Source organism: Ornithorhynchus anatinus, chromosome 3 (genome assembly GCF_004115215.2).
Source record: "Ornithorhynchus anatinus isolate Pmale09 chromosome 3, mOrnAna1.pri.v4, whole genome shotgun sequence".
NCBI classification, from domain to species: domain Eukaryota; kingdom Metazoa; phylum Chordata; class Mammalia; order Monotremata; family Ornithorhynchidae; genus Ornithorhynchus; species Ornithorhynchus anatinus.
Genome location: NC_041730.1, coordinates 20,539,153 through 20,558,608, shown reverse-complemented (window position 1 = coordinate 20,558,608; position 19,456 = coordinate 20,539,153). Strand labels below are relative to the sequence as shown.

At 42.5% G+C, this 19,456-nt stretch overlaps 2 protein-coding genes across 2 annotated transcripts; both read left to right on the top strand.

The window, feature by feature from the left end:
• Window positions 1-7,608: 7,608 nt before the first annotated feature.
• LOC100682196 (olfactory receptor 4C11-like) lies at window positions 7,609-8,556 on the top strand. Its single transcript, XM_007666581.2, has one exon. The coding sequence runs from the start codon at window positions 7,609-7,611 to the stop codon at window positions 8,554-8,556; it is 948 nt and encodes a 315-aa protein (XP_007664771.2).
• Window positions 8,557-14,821: 6,265 nt separating this feature from the next.
• Window positions 14,822-19,426, top strand: LOC100083139 (olfactory receptor 4C11-like). The gene is made up of 2 exons (XM_001513681.4): window positions 14,822-14,906; window positions 17,804-19,426. The coding sequence occupies exon 2, from the start codon at window positions 17,806-17,808 to the stop codon at window positions 18,787-18,789; it is 984 nt and encodes a 327-aa protein (XP_001513731.3). The 5' UTR covers window positions 14,822-14,906; window positions 17,804-17,805; the 3' UTR covers window positions 18,790-19,426.
• The last annotated feature ends 30 nt before the right edge of the window (window positions 19,427-19,456 follow it).

Below are 19,456 nucleotides of genomic sequence, written 5' to 3'. Positions count from 1 at the left end.
GGTAATAAATATATATAGTTGAGCAGACGAGTACAGTGCTGAGGGTATGGGAAGGGAGAGGGGGAGAAGCAGAGGGAAATGGGGGGAAAAGAGGGTTAAGCTGCGGAGAGGTGAAGAGGGGGTGGTAGAGGGAGTAGAGGGAGAAGAGGAGCTCAGTCTGGGAAGACCTCTTGGAGGAGGTGACCAGAACCAGGGGCTTCACCTTATTTTTGGGTCTGGAAGGGGTAGACTGCTAAGGAGGGTTGGACAGAGAATGAAGAGTAATGGATAAACAGAGCAACAGATCTAGGGATCACATGGTGACTTGGAAGAGAAGAAGGCAATACTGATGGACCTGAAAAAACCAAGCAAACCCAGATTTACAATTTTCTATTTAACTACTCTTCAGACACCTTCTCTGATTTCCCGCTATCTCTGCTTGAATCTCGGTACATCTCTCTTCCCATTCACTCATTCAATAGTATTTATTGAGCGCTTACTATGTGAAGAGCACTGTACTAAGCGCTTGGAATGTACAGTTCGGCAACAGAGACAATCTTTGCCCAATAACGGGCTCACAGTCTAAACCCAAACATTTAGTACTGTGCATTGCACTCAATAGGTGCTCAGTAGATTCCATTATAACTATTGCTGCCCTACGGAGAGCTGACATCCTCCAAGAGGCCTTCCTAGACTGAGCCCCCACTTTTCCCTCTGTTCCCCCTCCACCCTCTGCTCCTTCCCCAACCCCTCCGCTCAGCTGAGCCCCCTTTCCCTCTGTTGCCCCTCCCCTCCCCACCCCACATCATCCTCTGCTCCTTTCATTCATTCAATAGTATTTATTGAGCGCTTACTATGTGCAGAGCACTGTACTAAGCGCTTGGAATGAACAAGTCGGCAACAGATAGAGACAGTCCCTGCCGTTTGACGGGCTTACAGTCTAATCAGGGGAGACAGACTCCTCCCCCTTCCCCGTTCCCCTCAGCACTGTGCTTATTTGTATATATTATTTATTACCCTATTTATTTTGTTAATGAGGTGTACATCCCCTTGATTCTATTTATCATGATAATGTTGTCTTGTTTTCGTTTTGTTGTGATGTCTGTCTCCCCCAATTAGACTGTGAGCCGGTCATTGGGCAGGGATTGTCTCTATCTCTTGCCAAATTGTACATTCCAAGCACTTAATACAGTGCTCTGCAAATAGTAAGCACTCAATAAACACTATTGAATGAATGAATGAATACTACTCCCTACTTCAGCTATCAGGAAAAGACTGAGTGAAAAACTCAGGACAAATTGTTCAGTTTGCATCCCTAGCTGTCTGTGGTCTGTAAAGGAAGGTGGAAAAGGGGTGGACAGATAGGTTCATTCTGTCCTCATTGAGTTGAGGTCCTTCTCCGTCCCCAGCAATCCAGAATTGGTTGGGTAGGATACCTCTGACTTGTGCAGTATGGGCTGTGTCTTTACTGAAATGACATTTCTAATAGAGGACACATAATTGCCTAGAGAAAAAGAGAATGAAGAGATGGATAAGAGAATAAAATGGTGCTGAAATAGTAGTGCACAGAAAATGATATATACAACAGTGTTGAGAATGGCGGTGAGTGCAGAAGGACTAAGGTGATAGGTGGATAAGATCTGGATAGAAGGAAATGAATAGAAGAAAGCCTTCTGTAAGAGTTGGGTTTTAAGGAGTGATGTGAAGATGGAGAGAGGGATGTTTCAGGAAGTGGAAAGGGCACGAACAAAAGGCTGGAAAATGGGTGTGAACTCTGCCATCCAATTTGTTCAGGGTTAATCTTCTGGGAAATCTACCATTACATAATAGAAATGGTCAGAGAAAAAGAGGAGATAAAATGCAATAGAATAAATTTTTTTTCTTTGGAGTTCTTGATGAATTGGAGTGGGTATGGAAAGAGACAAAAGAGAAGAGAAGGGATGGACTAGGGATAAAGGAGACAGAAAGGTAAGGGGACACCCATCTGTAGACTGCTCATGTTATTTTTGTGGAAACCAAGACCCTGGAACAGCATCCCTAACTTGTAGTCAGTTCCAGATCCCTCCCTCATGAGAAAAGACAAGGGTAGAATAAAGTTCTCTCAGCATTCTGGGAGTCCATACACTAAATGGACTCGGAGAAGCAGCGTGGCTCAGTGGAAAGAGCACGGGCTTTGGAGTCAGGGTTCATGAGTTCGAATCCCAGCTCTGCCACTTGTCAGCTGTGTGACTGTGGGCAAGTCACTTAACTTCTCCGTGCCTCAGTTCCCTCATCTGTAAAATGGGGATGAAGACTGTGAGCCCCACGTGGGACAACCTGATTCCCCTATGTCTACCCCAGCGCTTAGAACAGTGCTCGGCACATAGTAAGCGCTTAACAAATACCAACATTATTATTATTATTATTATTAAATCTCAGAATGTTCTGGGACCTAAACTGAGTGTAACAATCAAGATCCAGCTTGGACATAGAAGATCAAACATTTAAAGCCAGCAAGAGCAGGGCAGGCTCAGCTAAATGTAGGATGAGCAATTTGGCCAGGGCAGTCCCATATCTGAGCCATTTATATATTTCTTTAAATTGATTGGAATCCCTTGTGAAATATAGTTCTCTCTGGGTAATGGGGGATCCATATCTGTGTTTGGTGACAGTGGGTGACAATGTCTACAGAAGATCTTCTTTGCATTCTGTTGGTTTTACTCTGGGGCTGTTTCAGGCACTTCTATACCAATTTGGAAATTAGTAGCTCTGACTCTCAACAAATCCATCATACCATGCTCTTCCCCGTATTCTCAACCCTCCCAAAAGCCCATCTCCTTCAAACAACCTTTCCTGATTAATTCCCAACATCCAAAGTTGCATAAACTGCCAAATGTAGTACTCTTTTTAGTGGTAGTTCTTAAGCACTTACTATATAGCAAGCACTGTATTAAGCAATGGGATAGATACAAGACAATCAGGTTGGGTGCAGTCCATGGCCCACAGGGGCTCACAGTCCTTATTTCCATTTTGCAGATGAGGTAACTGAGGTACAGAGAAGTGAAGTGACTAGCCCAAGGTCACACAGCAGACTAGTGGAAGAGCTGGGATTAGAACCCAGGTCCTTCTGACTCTCAGACCCATGTTCTGTCTACTAGACAAACCTGGCTATCACAAACTTATTTATACTCAGCCTTAGCACTGGATACATGTTTATTAAATTGTACATTCTTGTTAACTGTACACCTCTTAATTAACTGACTGGTTAAATGAATGGACACAAGGATGGTTTCTATAGCACTGTAAGGAAAACAGGATTAAATGCAGTCTCTGCAAACTCCAGAAGTGAATTGAAACTCTCTGGAGACAGACAGGGAGACCGGTGAGATCATGAGATTTCACAGACATTTAAATGTCTGGTGGAAAACAGAAGAGAAGGATTTATGATAAATATGCAGAATGCAGAGCAGAATTTGAAGAAAAGAAGGGAGAGCTACTTACCGATAATCTACTCCAAGAGCAGAAAGGCTCTTGTCTTCTCTCTGAGATTTTGGAGAAATGAATTAGGAAATTCCCAAGGAAATTATCTGGACATCTCTCTCAGAAAAGCATGATGGACTTGATAGAATTAGACTCGTGGACACTGACCACACGGTGAGGTTAACATCACTTTCATTACTAAAGTTAGTTCCTCATTTCCCACTTGTAGCCATTGGAACTGAAAAAAAAATGGGCAACTAGGACAATTAGAGGTGAGTCAAAATGAATAAATAACATGTAATATATGATGAAAGCTGCCAAAACTATAAATTTAAGTTTTTCAGCTCATCTGAGTTTCATTTTGTGTTGTCAGCACAGAAAATTAAAAAAAAAAAACCACAGCTTCCTTGAACTTGGTAAATGGAATTGCTTTTTCTTTGGTTCCCACTCCAGAAACTCTTTTACAGTGTATTTTCCCAGTTCCTGTAACTATATTTTGGGCAATGATAGAAATATTATCTTTAGGGAGACCACTTCTAAGAGCTTAGCTCCTCTAAGTAACTCTCTACGAATCCTCCAGTCCTCCCTAGAATAAGGGAGGGGACCCGATGGAATGGAATTTTGCAGATTTTTCAGCCTGACAATAACTTTTTTGCCCACCTATTGTACCTTCTCCCCCACCTCCATTTTACTCTTTTTCTTATCTTTTCAATGTGTTTCTTTTGCTCTGGATCATGAAGCTGACAAGCAGCCAATACCTTTCAGAGTGTGGAAATGTTACCACCTGTTAAACTTTTTTTATGGTATCCATTAAAGGTTTTTTCTGTGCCAGGCACTGCCCTATGTAAGCGTGCAAGATACTCAGGTTGGACACAGTTCAGGTCCCATGTGGGGCTTATGGTCTTAATCCACATTTTTCAGATGAAGGAACTAAGGCACACAGAAGTGAAGTGACTTGCCCAAGGTCACTCACCAGACAAGTGGCAGAGCCAGGGGTTAGAACCCAGGACCTCTGACTCCCAGGCCCGTTCTCTTTCCATTAGACTCTGCTGCTTCTCACTGACTCACTCTGTTCCTCTCCGAAGAGAAAATAGAAGTGGTTTCTATGCCAGAATGTTGTGGTAAAATGTGAACTAAAATTCAGGATATAATTATTTGAAAATACACAGGGTTATCCTATTCTGGGTAAGTTAGTAGAGAGTCCAAGTCCAAAAAGGAGCTTTGGAGTTCATCTTGGCCATCCCCATTCTTTCAGAAAATTAATCAATCAAACAATCAGTGATATATAGTGAGCTCTTACTATATGTAGAATACTGTACTAGGGAGAGTACAGCTGAGATGGTAGACATGTTCCCTGCCCAAAGGGAGCTTAAGTCCAGAAAATAAAGCACTTTAATGCTTCCCACTCAAAAGCTACCTTTCTTTTTCTTAAATCAGCACATCCTTCCTATGAATTGCATGCCGCCGTCATGCAGAGTGTTAGAGAGTTGTTCAGTCGTTAAAGGCTAGGCCTGAAATAGACGATTTAAAAGGTTTTCCTATTCCAGATTCCTCCGGTCTCAGTGAATGGACCAGAGTCTGCAACTTCCCAAACGTGGGCTCTTCTCCTCACAAGCTCCCCTTCTTTTCAGCATTCCTACTTCGTTCTTCAAACTATCTCCTCTGAAGAAAGAAGGAGACCTAATTTCTTAATGGCACTTGTGATGACAAAACAGTCAGGCATACCTGCTCTTAACCTTGCCAAATCTTTAGTCCATGATCAGAGCGTATATGTACTGTGAAGACACTGTTAACCAAAAACAACAATATTGAGCACTGTGAACACAGGAACACAGTTACTAAATTGAGATAGGAGAAGCAATGTTGCCTAGTGGATAGGGCACAGGTGTGGGCGTCAGAAGGACCTGGGTTATAATTCCTGTTCAGTTACTTGTCTAGGGTGTGTCATTGGGCAAGTAACTTAACTTCTCTGGACTTCAATTACCTCATCTGTAAAGTGGGGATTAAAACCGTGAACCCCATCTGGGATGTGGACTGTGCCCGGCCTGATTAGGTTGTATTAGCCGGGCACAGAGTAAGCGCTTAAAAAAATAACATAAAAAATGAACGTGATTCCTTCAGAGTCTTTGGCTCTTCTAGATTCTTTTTATTCAGGGCAACTGTATAATTTGTTCCCATTTCATAGATACATAGGAGGGCTTCATGTTAGAAGACAGATAAGGAAGTGAGGAATGTTTTTTAAAAAATTTTATTACAACAGAGATTAGTCATTCCCCCAACTGTAAAATTGAGCAGGAATTGCACGAAAGACAAACTAAGAAGTAAAATGGTGAGAATTTATCTCTGCCCTGATAATAATAATAATAGTGGTATTTGTTAAATGCTTACTATGTTAAGCACTGTACTAAGTGCTGGGGTAGATACAAGAGAATCAGGTCCCACATGGGGTTCACAGTCTAAGTGGGAGGGAGAACAGGTATCGAATCCCCATTTTGCAGATGAGGGAACTGAGGCACAGAGAAGTTAAGTGACTCACCCAGGGTTGCACAGTAGGTAAGTGGTGGAACCGGGATAAGAACTCAGGACCTCTGACTCCCAGGCTGGTGCTCTTTCCACTGGGCCATGCTGTTGCCGTCTTCTCACAGAATGGAAAACGATTCTCCCTTGCCTTGATTAGAATCACGATTTGATGTCGTGAAAGGTCAAAAGGCATCTATCTGTGCCGGGCTGACCCTTGGAAAGGGCCTGGAATATTTGGTTCTGATGTGTTTGCAGATTATCCTCATTTGTGAAGCTCTGTATATACCCAAAGAAACCAAAATCCATAATGATTGAGTGAGGAATTCTAAAATCTCAAACTTCGGGCCATTTCTTCACCCTCATTTTGCATGTTTCTATCATAATTTTTATATCTCACTGTGGTGGGAGGGTGAAATAGCCAGAAACAGGGGAATGCTTGCAGGTTAATACCATCAATATTGAAGGTTTGTCACCAGAGGAATATCTCATGAACTTGTACCTACCCCAGGGTTTAGAACAGTGCTTGACCCATAGTAAACACTTAACAAACACAATGAAAAGGGGACAATCTCATGTGGTGGACAGGCTCAGCAGGAATCCTGAAAATACCTGGCCAAAGGGGTAGAGAAACCTGCAGAAGCTCAGGGGTAGAGAAACCTGCAGAAGCTCCTGTGGTGGCCGCCCTGGAAAATTCCATGGTGGTCTGTAGTGATACACACAGCACTGACACCACGAGGAGGTCACTTTGATCACAGTTCTTGCATGTATTTTCCAGTGTGCTTCACCCTTTACCCACCAATTTGTTTATGAGACCACTGGCAGGTAAGAGAGAAGAGAATGCTGCTAGCATTAATCCATCCCTTTACATAGATTCAGTTCTGAAGTCTACCTGGTCGCTGCTTATCTGTCATTTATTAAGGGAGCCTTTAACAGAGTTCTACTGTTTTTCTTTTGGAGAGTCAGAGAACACATTCAAGCCCACTGCTGCATTGCCTGATAGCAACTGATATGCACTGAACTTAGATTTCTTATTAAATTGATTGGCTGATTAACATGATACAATCAACCTAAAATAATAATAACTGCATTTATTATTATTATGCTACTTATTTTTAATGATATTTGTCAAGTGTTTCCTATGTGCCAGACATTGCGCTAGGTGCTGGGGTAGATACAAGCTAATCAGGTTGGACACAGCCAATGCACAACATAGGGCCCACTCTATCTGACATAAGGCTCACCATCCTCAACCCCATTTTACAGATGAGGTTAGTGAAGCACAGAGAATTATAATAATAATAGTTATGGTATTTGTTAAGCATTTACTATATGCCAAGCACTGTTCTAAGCAGTGCGGTAGATACGAGGTAATCAGATTGTCCCATGTGGGGCTCACAGTCTTAATCCCCATTGTACAGATGAGGTAACTGAGGCACAGAAAGGTTAAGTAACTTGCCCAAGGTCACGTATCAAACAAGTGGCAGAGATGGGATTGGAACCCAGGTCCTCTGACTCCCGGGCCCATGCTCTTTACATTAGGCCACACCTCTGCCCTCATGCTACCACAATCTGTACTCATCTTCATTCCTGTGTGTTGCTTTTGTAGGTGAAGAATTTCTCATTTGGGTGTTTTCCCTGAGCACTGATATCATGGTCATTAAAAACAATGTGACAGAATTCATTTTATTGGGGCTGACAGATGATCCAGCAGAGCAGAAAATCATTTTTGCCATCTTCATAATTCTCTACGTTGCAACTGTGTTGGGGAACCTACTCATTATAGTAACCATCAAGACCAGCCAGACTCTTGAATCTCCTATGTACTTCTTCTTGACCTATCTGTCCTTTTCTGATGCCTGTTTTTCTACCACCACGACCCCAAAATTGCTCGTCATCACCCTCTCTGAGAAGAAGACCATCTCCTTCAATGACTGTATGACCCAGATCTTTGCCCTCCATTTCTTCGGCTGCTTGGAAACACTGATCCTCATTATGATGTCATACGATCGCTACGTGACCATCTGCAAACCCCTGCATTACACAGCCATCATGACCAGGCGTGTCTGTAGCATCTTGATGGGAATAGCCTGGTTTGGGTCTTTTCTACATTCTTCTACCCAGCTTTTACTCACTCTGAGTTTACCCTTCTGTGGCCCTGATATGATCGATCACTTTTTCTGTGATTTGCAACCCTTGATGAAACTCGCCTGCGTTGACACTTACTATGTAAACCTGCTGTTTGTTTCTAATAGTGGAGCCATTTGTACCTTGAGTTTTGTAATGCTCATGGCTTCCTATATGGTCATCTTGTACTCACTGAGGTCTAAGGGAGCTGAAGGGAGACTCAAAGCCTTGTCCACCTGCAGCTCCCACATTCTTGTGGTCACCTTATTCTATGGTCCCTGTATATTCATATATACCCGGCCCCAGACCACCTTCTCTGTGGATAAATTGGTATCAGTATTCTACACAATTGTCACTCCCTTGTTAAACCCTTTGATCTATACTCTGAGGAACACAGAAGTGAAGAATGCCATGAAGAAGTTAGGGAGCCACAGAGTGACTCCAGGGGCAAATGACCATTTTTCTGTGGAGTAATGGCTTTTGATGTTGGTTTGGATTGGGAGAGCTCAAATTATTTCTTCCCTGACCCTCTAATGTTCCCTTTAATCCTGTGCAATATACACCCTGTGTTTTTTAGAGATGGGATCTGATTCAGTAACTACAACTCCAACCTTCCTTCATTGGGTTGTTTGGTTTCTTCCTCCAAATTCAGAAGTTGCTGGTTTGTTTCCTACTAAATATGCTGAGGCTATTAGTAGAATGACCCTGAGGAAAATCACAAGTTCTCCAGGGGTATGTCTTGTATCAGGTCATATCCTCCCAACCACCACCTACAGTATTTTTTATTTTTATTTGCAGCAATTCATAGCACTTAGATACAGTTTTATGTACTGTACTATTTTGGCACTTGCTTTTTCACATCTATTTTTCCATTCCCTTTCTCCCCCTAACTATAAACAAACTTGTGTCTCTCTGCTCCCTTTGATTGGAAGCTTTCTTGAGGGTTGGAGTTTAGCCTCGTACTTCTTTTTTACTTTTCCAAATGCTTAATACAATACATTGCCCAGTTAGCCAGGACTGTTCCCCAATCTTTGGTATTGGGGTATTTTTTTTTAACAATGATTTAAAATAGCCTACAAAAATCCATTGAAAATCTCCCCAAGGCGAGAAGCTCTTTCTTAAATGATGACCTTGGGCAAGTCACTTAATTTCTTTGTGCCTCAGTAAACTCATTTGTAAAATGTGGATTAAGACTGTGAGCCCCCTGTGGGAAATGGATTGTGTCTAACCTGTTGAGTTTTGTATCTACCCCAGAGTAGATACAGGGTAGATACAGTGCCTGAAACACAGTAAGAATTTAACAAATACCATAACTCCTAATCCAAAGCTTCCCTCCCCCACCAAAAATACCACCCAAAAACCTGGTACTATCAATATATCACTCAAGTTACCTGAGAAAAGAGGGGAAAGGAGAGGGAAAGAGACTGACTTTCCAAGGCTGGACAGTATATATCCTTCCTAGGGTTTGCTTAGTCACATCTGTTTTGGATGGTTGAGTCAGGGAAGGGAGGGGATTAGACAAAAGGGCATCTTAAGGTTCCTTCTAGCTCTGTGAATCTAACGGCATAAAACCATCCCACATTTCTGCACCATGAGGAAAAATGGTTTGAAGTTAATAAGATTCCTGATCTTGCAAAACTCCAATCCATTTTCTAACAAATTACTGATAAGCGAACCCCAGGGCGAATAATAGTGATTCCAGATTTAGTTTTATCTCCCAGTTAGACTTCATGATCAGAGTCATCTCCTTGTTCACCATTCTGTCTATCAAATCAAAGTCCGCTGTTCCAGGAAAGTGACCTTGATTAAACTTAGAATTTGTTAATCAACCCCTGGGCCTCCCCTGGCAGTGTGTGAGGGGTTGAGGGGGCGGCGGGGGGGGGGGGGGTGGATGGAGGTGGGAGAGGGAGGGTGTTAGGGCTGGAGAAGTAAGAAACTCTGTCTTTAGGGCCTTCAAATAATAATTATGGTACTAGTTAAGCAATTACTATGTGCCAAGCACTGTTCAATGCGTGGAGCTCTTGACATTCACCTAGAGACTTTTCCAAGTAGGGGAAAGGGCAAGGACTGGGCTGTTCACTTCTTCTCCACTACTTGGAATATTTTTTTATGACAAAAACAGCAATAATAATAAAAGCTGTAGTATTTGTTAATGCCAAAACACTGTACTAGACTAAATACACTGGACGGGACAAGATAGAAGATAATCCAGTTGGACTCAGTCTGTGAACCACATCAGTCTCACAGTCAGAGTAATATTGCAGGTCTCATTTTCGAATCCTTATCTCATGCTACTGTGGGACCCAGAACAATGGGTGAGGGGCTTGAAGATTCAGCAGAATGCTTGTTCACGTTAGGAATTAGGTGGCTCAGCAGAGCTAAAACAATCAAAGAACTGTGTCGTGGCTTGAGGGTTTGGGGGGCTAGGGGAGATTTGAGTCGGTCTGCAGGATTTGGATGCTAGAAGCATGGGAGAGCAGAGTGTTACAAAGACCCCTTTGGGTTGTGACTAAACAATGAATGAGCGTAGCTCTACCAGGCCTAAAGTAGAATGACCAGACAAGCTGATTTTGGTAAGACAAGCTGATTTTGGTAAGATGGTCCCCAAAGTAAGGCTGGATTTCTCCATCTTCTTTAATAATTTCAAGAGAGAAAAAGCAAAGCCATCTCCTTGTTAGAAAACTTAGCGCTGACAGGGAAGAGGGAGCCTCTCGGCCAATGGGAAGGGTCCTGCCAAGAGGGAGATGTGTCCCTCTATGGTGGGAAGCCTTGTATGCTTGTTCTGGTCTTGCTCCACTCCTCCATGGAGAACCAGTAGGGTAAGCTTATCTCAGGCTTGCCGCAAATTAAGAGAACAACCAAAGAGAAAGATGTGTTCCCAGTCTCTGGAGAAGGAAGAGTTAGAAGTTGGTGATAAAACTTTGAGAAGCAGTGTGGCCTAGTTGAAAGAGCATAAGCTTGGGAGTCAGAGAATCCAGGTTCTAATCCTGGCTCTGCCACATGTCTGCTGTGTGATATTGGGCAAGTCACCTAACCTCTTTGTGCCTGTTACAAGGATTTAGACTGTAAACTCTACATGGGACATGGACAGTGTCCAACCTGATTATCTTGTATCTACCCCAGCACTTAGTAGGGCCTGACACTTAATAAGCACTTAAGAAATACAATTTAAAAAAATCTCAGAAGGAACAGTAAAGGGCAGATTAGTTGTGGGGAGTAGGCCAGTAGTCTGTTGGAAGAAAGTAGACCAGGGCCACCACTGTGATGGCCCCAGTCTGGGAGGTGAAGGCCATTTTCCCAGGGCTCAGGAAGGTCGACCCTGGCTTTTAAATTGAGTCTGGATCTGGATTTAGTACTGGGACTTATGGTCAGGGGCTATGTGAGCCTTACCCAAGGTCTGAGACTCTCTCTTCACAACACATCAAAGGCCCATCTCCATCTTGGGCTCCAAGAATCTGGAACTTTAACAAGACCCTTGGGAGAAATTCATCTGTACATGCCTCTCTCCCCTCTGAATCAATCATATTTATTGAGCCCTTACTGTGTCCAGAACACTGTACTAAGAGCACAGCAGAGTACAATACAACAGTTTAGCAGATACATTACCTGCCCACAATGAGCTCACAGTCTAGAGGGGGAGACAGACATTAATATAAATAAAATTACAGCTAAGTGCATAAGCGTTTTGGGGCTGGAATCAGGGCTGGTTAAAGGGAGCAAGTCAAGGTGACGCAGAAGGGAGTGGGAGAGAAGAAAGGAGGGCTTAGTCAGGGAAGGTCTCTTGGAAGACAGGTGCCTTCAGTAAGAGTTTAAAAGTGGGGAGAGTAATTGTCTGTCAGATATGAAGAGGGAGGGCGTTCCAGGCCAGAGGCAGGATTTGGGCGAGAGATTGGCTGTGAGATAGGTGATATCTAAGTACAGTGAGTAGGTTGGCATTAGAGGAGCTAGGTGTGTGGGCTGGAATGTAGTAGAAGAATAGTGAGGTGAGGTGAATGAGTGTTTTAAAGCTGTTGGTAAGGGTTTTCTATTTGAGTGTGGAGAGTTTCTCTCTCTCTTCCCACACTCCCACTTCAGAGGCCAAGTTGTGACTCATCGGAAGCATGTTTTTCGGCAGCTCTGGTGAACTTCCTGCTAATCAGTTTGAGTTCCTATAAACTCAGCATTTCTGTAGGTACCTATTATTCACTAAACTGCAGCTGCAGCTCTTTGGGGAATTGGGAGGCTCAATCAATTATTCAATCAATCAATAGTATTTATTGAGAACCTACTGTGTGCAGAGAGCTATACAACAGGTCAAACGTTCCCTGCCCCAAGGAGCTTATACATGTAATGGGGGAGTCAAGAGGACATAGATATTTTTCAATAGTGAAAGCAGAAAGAAGAACCAGGATGCAATTGGTAATAGCAGGAGTATAAAATGAGAGATTAACTTGTAGTTGAATACATAAGCAATGTGTATAGATTAATGTATATCACCAATCTATATATCGATATATGCATTGTGTTGACTTGTGTTCTCTCAAGTGCTTAGAGCTCTCAATAAGCTCTCAGTAAGGAGCTTTGGGATGGAAGTACTTGGATAGGAGCCTTAATTAGGATATGATTCCTGGAGAAGATGAAATAAAGGAGGGATTGGAGGAGAGCTGTGTCTGGTACATTTCGTAGGGGAAGGAGTTTCAGGCCATAGCAGGGGAGTGAATGCTTAGTACAGTGTTCAAGGCTTAAAACAGTGCTCTACACTCAGTAAGTGCTCAATAAATGCCATTGATTTACTGAGCAAGTTTCAGGTAATAAAAGTGAGCTCAAGTCCCCCTTAACCTGTGCTTAAACAGACCAGGTGTGTAGAATCTTGAATTTTCTAATGGCCAGAAGGGCTATGATTGGCTTTGAATTTAGGAAGTTTGGGAGGACTGGTCATATCCATAGATACTCAGCTTACTTAGGCTTGTGGGGGCTGAGATAGGTGTGGTTCAAATTCAAAGCCCCTGGACTACAGTCATCCTCTTCAATGTAAAACTGAGTTTTCTTCACAAGTTGATTTGCTTGTAACTGTCTTGAGTACATGTTTTTGCTTTGGAGGTCTGGATTAAAGCAGGAAAAAGACATAGGCATCTTTGGGGAATAATTTCAAGAAAGCTATCAAGTATTTTCACATCTGAAATCTGATGTGGCAAAGTTTATGGGTTTTTTTGATGTAATGTGATTGGATTTAAAAGCACTTAAAATAATTTGATGAACATTTTTGAAGGAAATAACATTCTGTGTCAAAAACTGTTGAAAGGGAAACAATTTCAGGGGCCCAGAAATTGGAGCCCTTGTCTCTCCCTCTAGACTGTAAGTTTATTAGGGGCAGGGAATGTTTCTGCTCACTATATTGTTCTCTCCCAAACTCTTAGAATAGTGCTCTTGCACATAGTAAGTGCTCAATAAATACCACTGATAGAGTGATTACTGCTGACCCCAATTCAGCAGGCTGGCAGTTGCATCTTCCCTTTTATCCCCAAGGCAGTGTTTTGCACCCTGAGCTGGCTGAAAAAATATCTCCATCTGAAAGAACAGAGCCTGAAATTATTTCTCTAGAATGTGATGTAATCAAAGTAAAATAAGATCATGTGCTGTTTTGGCCAGTCTCCTAAGTCCTTTGGAAACTCACAAGGTTACCTCTGAGTTACTAACTTTTTGATGAATGACTATTAATATTCAGGAAATGCAAAGGTGGATGGAATACAGAGAATGAGGATAGGACACAGGTGTTAAGGAAAACAGGGGAGTTTATTGTAAGGACTTTGAATGGAGAAAACTGGTCTTTCTCTTCGCTTCCTCTTTGAAGTTTCATGCTCTTATTTTCTCTTTGAAGCTCCAAGAAAAGAATTGGAAAATATGGCTCCACCCTCTTCTGTTCCTTCCATCACCCTCTTTCATAATCGGACCCAGATAATTTGACCAAATGAAAGTAAATTATTAGATTTCTTTGGCAATCTCTTTTGCCTGGGGAGATCTCTAGGCCCTAGAGGCTGACAGAGCCACACACATTTCTGAACATTCAAGGAATGGCTTTAAATATCCAGTGGAATACAAAGAACAGACCTTTGCTTTTAAATTTACAGGGTGGAGGATTGTGTTTGAGGAAGGTGGCAGAGGACTAGTTATTGAGAGGGCTTTTTGCCACCAGCACCAATAAGAATAACAATAATAACTGTGGTATCTGTTAAGCACTTCCTATGTGCCAAGCACTGTATTAAGCACTAGGACAGATAGAAAATAATCAAATCAGACAGAGTGCCAATCCCATAGGAGGCTCAGATAGTTTACGTAAGAGGAAGAACAGGTATTGAATCTCTATTTTATAGATGAACTTGTTATGGACAGGGAACGTGTCTTCTAATTTTGTTGTGCTGTACTCTCCCAAGTGCTTAATACAGTGCTTTCTATATTGTGCTTTATTGCTCATTTATATTTTCTAAATTCTTAGTACAGTGCTGAGCACACAGTAAGTGCTCATTAAATACAACTGAATGAATGAATGAATGAATGAATACAGTTGACTAACTGAAACTGAGATACAGAAAAATTATGTGACTTGCCCGAAGTCACAGACCAGATAATTGGTGGAGTCAAAATTAAAACCCAGGTCCCTTTTGGTTCTCAAGCCTGAGCTCTTTCCTCTAGGCCATGCTGCTTCTCAGAGCAGAAAATTTCTTTTCTTCTCTCTATTATTTCACACTGATAATTAGGAAACCATCCTGAATTTTTACTTGTCCGACTGCTGGATATTTCTTGGATCAGTTCCTTGTGCGTGGAGACTGGTGAGGAAAGAATCCAAGGTAAGATTTGAAATTCTTAACTACAATTGCTGATCCCATTTTGTATAATTCAGAGGTTTTAAACTGTAGAGAGCATAGTGGAATGGTAACAGGGGAAGAATATTTTAGGGATGATCAGTTGCTCTTAAAACAGTAACTGTACAGAGCAGCTGCAGGATGTGGAATTTGTTACTAAAGAAAGTTGTGCAGACAAAAACTGAAAGTTCTGGAAAAATTATGGGTGAGAAGAGTTTACTCGTTATTGGAGAAGCGGAGAAGCAATGTGACCTAGTGGAAAGAGCACAGTCCTGGCAGACAGAAGACCTGGTTTGTAATCTCAGCTCTGCCAATTACCTGCTCTGTGACCTCAGGCAATTCACTTAACTTCTCTGTGACTTGGTTTCCTCATCTGTAAAATGGGGATTCAAACCTGTTCTCCCGCATACTTAGACTTTGAATTCCATGTGGGACAGGGACTGTGTCTGAGTTGATTAATTTCTATCTACTCCAGTGCTTTTAACAGTTCTTGGCACATAATAAGCGCATGACAAATACCATCATCATTATTAGAGAGAAAGCCAGGATATTTGAAAACTCAAGAAAGATCAAGTTTTCTCATACTTCTCACTGATGATTTCTTGCTAATGATCTTCCTCTGATCGTCCTCTTAGCTAGAACTCACTCTCCCCTCACATGTGGCAGGTCACCGCTCTTCCCATCTTCAAAGATCTGAAATCTCTCCTCCAGGAGGCCTTCCCTGACAAATCTCTCATCTCCCCAACCTACTTCTCCACCAACAGCCACTTCAACGCTTCCACATTTACCCAAGCACTTGGATGTTCCTCCTTGTGTATCTGACCAAGCACATGCATGTCTTCAAACTGTGCTGCATCTCCCTCTTGTTGTTGTTGTCTTATGCTGTCGAGTCGTGTCCGACCCGTAGCAACACCAAGGACACATCTCTCTCAGAATGCCCCACCTCCACCTACAGTCGTTCTGGTAGTGGATCCATAGAGTTTTCTTGGTAAAAATACAGAAGTGGTTTACCATCACCTCCTTCTGCGCAGTCAACCTGAGTCTTTGCCCTTGATTCTCTCCCATGCCATTGCCGCCCAGCACTGGTGAGTTTTGACTTGTAGCCGATTGCCTTCCACACACTAGCCACTGTCTAAACTAGAAATGGAATGGATATGATGATGGTATTTGTTAAGCTCTTACTATGTGCCAAGCACTGTTCTAAGCACTGAGCACTGTGCCTCTGCTTGAGTCTCCCTCTCATAGTTGAGACTGGTAGAATACCAGAAACTCTCAAGGTGCGACCCTGAGAGGTTTGCTTTTCCCTACTACAAATTTATTTTAGTGTCTATCTCCCCCAACAGATTGCAAACTTCTTGAGGATAGAGATTGTGTCTACTAACTCGATTGCATTCTCCCAAGTGCTTAGTACAGGCTCTGCACAGAGTAAGTCCTCAATAAACAAAAGTTCTGTTGATTGAGATTAGAGCAATATTTGATAGATCCATGATGGGTTATTAGAGGGAAATGGAACCATAAGGATGGATGCCAAGGAAGGCAATCTTAACACTAATTTTCTAAGCGTTCTTTCTTGTTCATAATGGAAAAACAATTCCAGTTTAGGCATATGGCTGATCTGATCTTACATCAAGTCAGTTCCCAGGCTATTTTTTTTTTGTTTCTTTTCATTTTAACTGTAGAGCACATTTGAAATTCTTTCTGAACTCAGTTTTGATAATCTCTCCTCCTTTGGTTCTTTTTTGGGGAATCTTTCAGTACAGGTACTGTAAACAGTTGTTTGAGTGATGAATGGCAATCTGGGAAATTGAGAGAAGTCCCCAAGCAGAATGGGTGGGGAAATAATTCAGATAATGATATAATTATACAAAAGCAAATTGATCAAAATGTGCGTGGTGGTTATACTGAGTAACTGAAAACTAAGCTGTAGAGTTATAGAATCAAACTGTGAAAACTCTCTGCAAGTCACTTACCTCATCCATTCTTCTGCCTTAATAATAATAATAATTGTGGTATTTAAGTGCTTACTGTGTGCTAAGCACTGTACTAAGTGCTGAGGTAGATATAAGCTAATCATGTCCCACATGAGCTTCACAGTGTAAGTAGGAGAGAGAACAGGTACTAAGTCCTCGTTTTGTAGATAAGGAAACTGAGGCAAAGACAAGTTAAGTGACTTGCCCAAGGTCACATAGCAGGTATGTGGTGAAGCCAGGGTTAGAACCTTCCTACTGTGTTTTTCAAATGATACTTAAGTGCTTACTAAATTCCAGGGAAGGTACTAAGTTCTGGGGCAGATACAAGCTAATTAGGTTACTCAATGTCCCACATGGGGCGCACAGTCCTAATCCCCAGTTTATAGATGTGGTAACTGAGGCACAGAGAAGTTAAATTACTTGACCAAGGTCACCCAGAAGACAAGGGGCAGAACTGGGATTAGAAACCAGGTCCTTCTGACACCCAGGCCCATGCTCTAACCATTAGGCTTTGCTCCATTGTCATATAAATTAAAATGGGGGTGGCATGAATAAAATCTCAACAGTGTGAACTGAGAGAAGAACATGAACCAATTTGCCAAGGAATAGATCCATAGGTGTACAACATATTGCTCCCTGGCCTGCAGAGCTAGTCATTTCTACAACTAGATTTCTGTCTCGTGTTAAATTTAGGGGACCTCCAAAGACTCTTCAATGAGAAAGTCCGATTGGAATGAAAATAAAAAGATTCTCATGGAGAAATTTTCACTTTACAAAGTCATGACCATGCTGTTCTCTTCAAGTTCACCATCTCCCCCCCAGACAGTGGAGAACCAGTCCCTGTTCCCTGGAATAAGATCCTGCCTCAGCCCCAAGCTAGTGCTCATGAGATTTGGTTTCTTATTTTTGTAGGAATGCCAGTTTTCACCCAGGAGTGCTCCGTGGACACTGAACTCATGGCTATCTCAAACAATGTTACAGAATTCATTCTGTTGGGACTGACCCAGGATCCAGAGAAGCAGAAGGTCATCTTTGCTGTCTTCTTGATATTTTACTTGGCTACCCTGTTTGGAAACTTCCTCATTGTCGTGACTATCAAGACTAGCCCTACTCTTGAATCCCCTATGTACTATTTCCTGACCTATTTGTCATTTTCAGATGCCTGTTTCTCCTCTACCACTGCCCCCAAACTGATTGTAGACTCTCTCTCAGACAAGAAGACCATCACTTTTGGGGGCTGCATGACACAACTCTTCTCAGCCCATTTCTTCGGCTGCATGGAAATCCTGGTCCTCATCCTGATGGCCTACGACCGCTACGTGGCCATCTGCAAGCCCCTCCTCTATACCACCATCATGAATCAGCATCTGTGTGGCGTTCTGGTGGGCTTAGCCTGGGTAGGGTCTTTCTTGCATTCTACTGCCCAGCTTTTCCTCACCCTGAGCCTACCATTCTGTGGTCCCAATGTGATCGATCATTATTTCTGTGATGTGCAACCCTTGATGAAACTCGCCTGCTCCGATACTCACTTGGCAAACCTGTTGTTTGTTTCCAACAGTGGGGCCATCTGTACCTCGAGTTTTGTAGTACTCATGGCATCCTACGTGGTCATCTTGTACTCTCTGAGGTCTAAGGGGGCTGAAGGGAGACGTAAAGCCCTGTCCACCTGCAGCTCCCATATTCTCGTGGTCACCTTATTCTTCGGTCCCTGTATATTCATATACACCCGGCCCCAGACCACCTTCTCTGTGGATAAATCTGTGTCAGTCTTTTATACAATCGTTACTCCCTTGGTTAACCCTTTGATCTACACTCTGAGGACCACAGAGGTGAAATATGCCATGGGAAAGCTATGGAACCGAAAAGTGATTCCTGGGAAGTTATTAGGAAGATTTTGAAGAAGGGAAGAGGTGTTTCTTGGAGTATTTTAAAGGGGAGGGAGCTTCAGGTAGGGAACAGAGTGAGGGGTTGGAGAAGGGGCCCTTTTGGTGCTCCTGTGTGTTTCTTTTCACCAGTAACTTTACCATTAAAAAGAAATTGTCTTTTAACGGATTCAAAATTAAAACACAAATAATGGTTTCCCGACCTGGTAAAGGAATGTGGCTATGAAACCTTTCCGTGGAATGGTGAATCCAGATGAAACTGATGGTTCCAAGTGAAACTGGTTTGGTTTAACTTTTGCCAATGTTCCAAATACTGTTCCAAATATGCCATGGTAAGATGTGTTACCTGTCATGTGGGTTCTATGCTCCAATCCTTCCTCCAGATGTTTGGACCCAGGAATGACCTCCTGGGACATCTTCAAAGGGACGGTTTCTGAGAGCTCTAGGCTTATCTGGACTCAACTGTGTAGGTGGGAAATGGGGCCGATGTTTACCAGGTAAAACTACCTTTCACTTTGGGCATCTGTAAGGCTGGATGTGGGTTGAGATCTATTTGAAATCATTTTTGGTAGCTCTTCTGCCTGTAGACCTTAATGATTTTGCTATGGAGGTATTGATTCCTGGTGGAAGTCTGAATTGGGAAGTTACAATCAGATAGGATGGGGTTATTCTAGAATGTGAG

Coding starts and splice junctions, on each gene's coding strand:
- LOC100682196 (XM_007666581.2), top strand. CDS start 7,609: ATGGTCATTAAAAACAATGTGACAGAATTCATTTTATTGGGGCTGACA.
- LOC100083139 (XM_001513681.4), top strand. CDS start 17,806: ATGCCAGTTTTCACCCAGGAGTGCTCCGTGGACACTGAACTCATGGCT.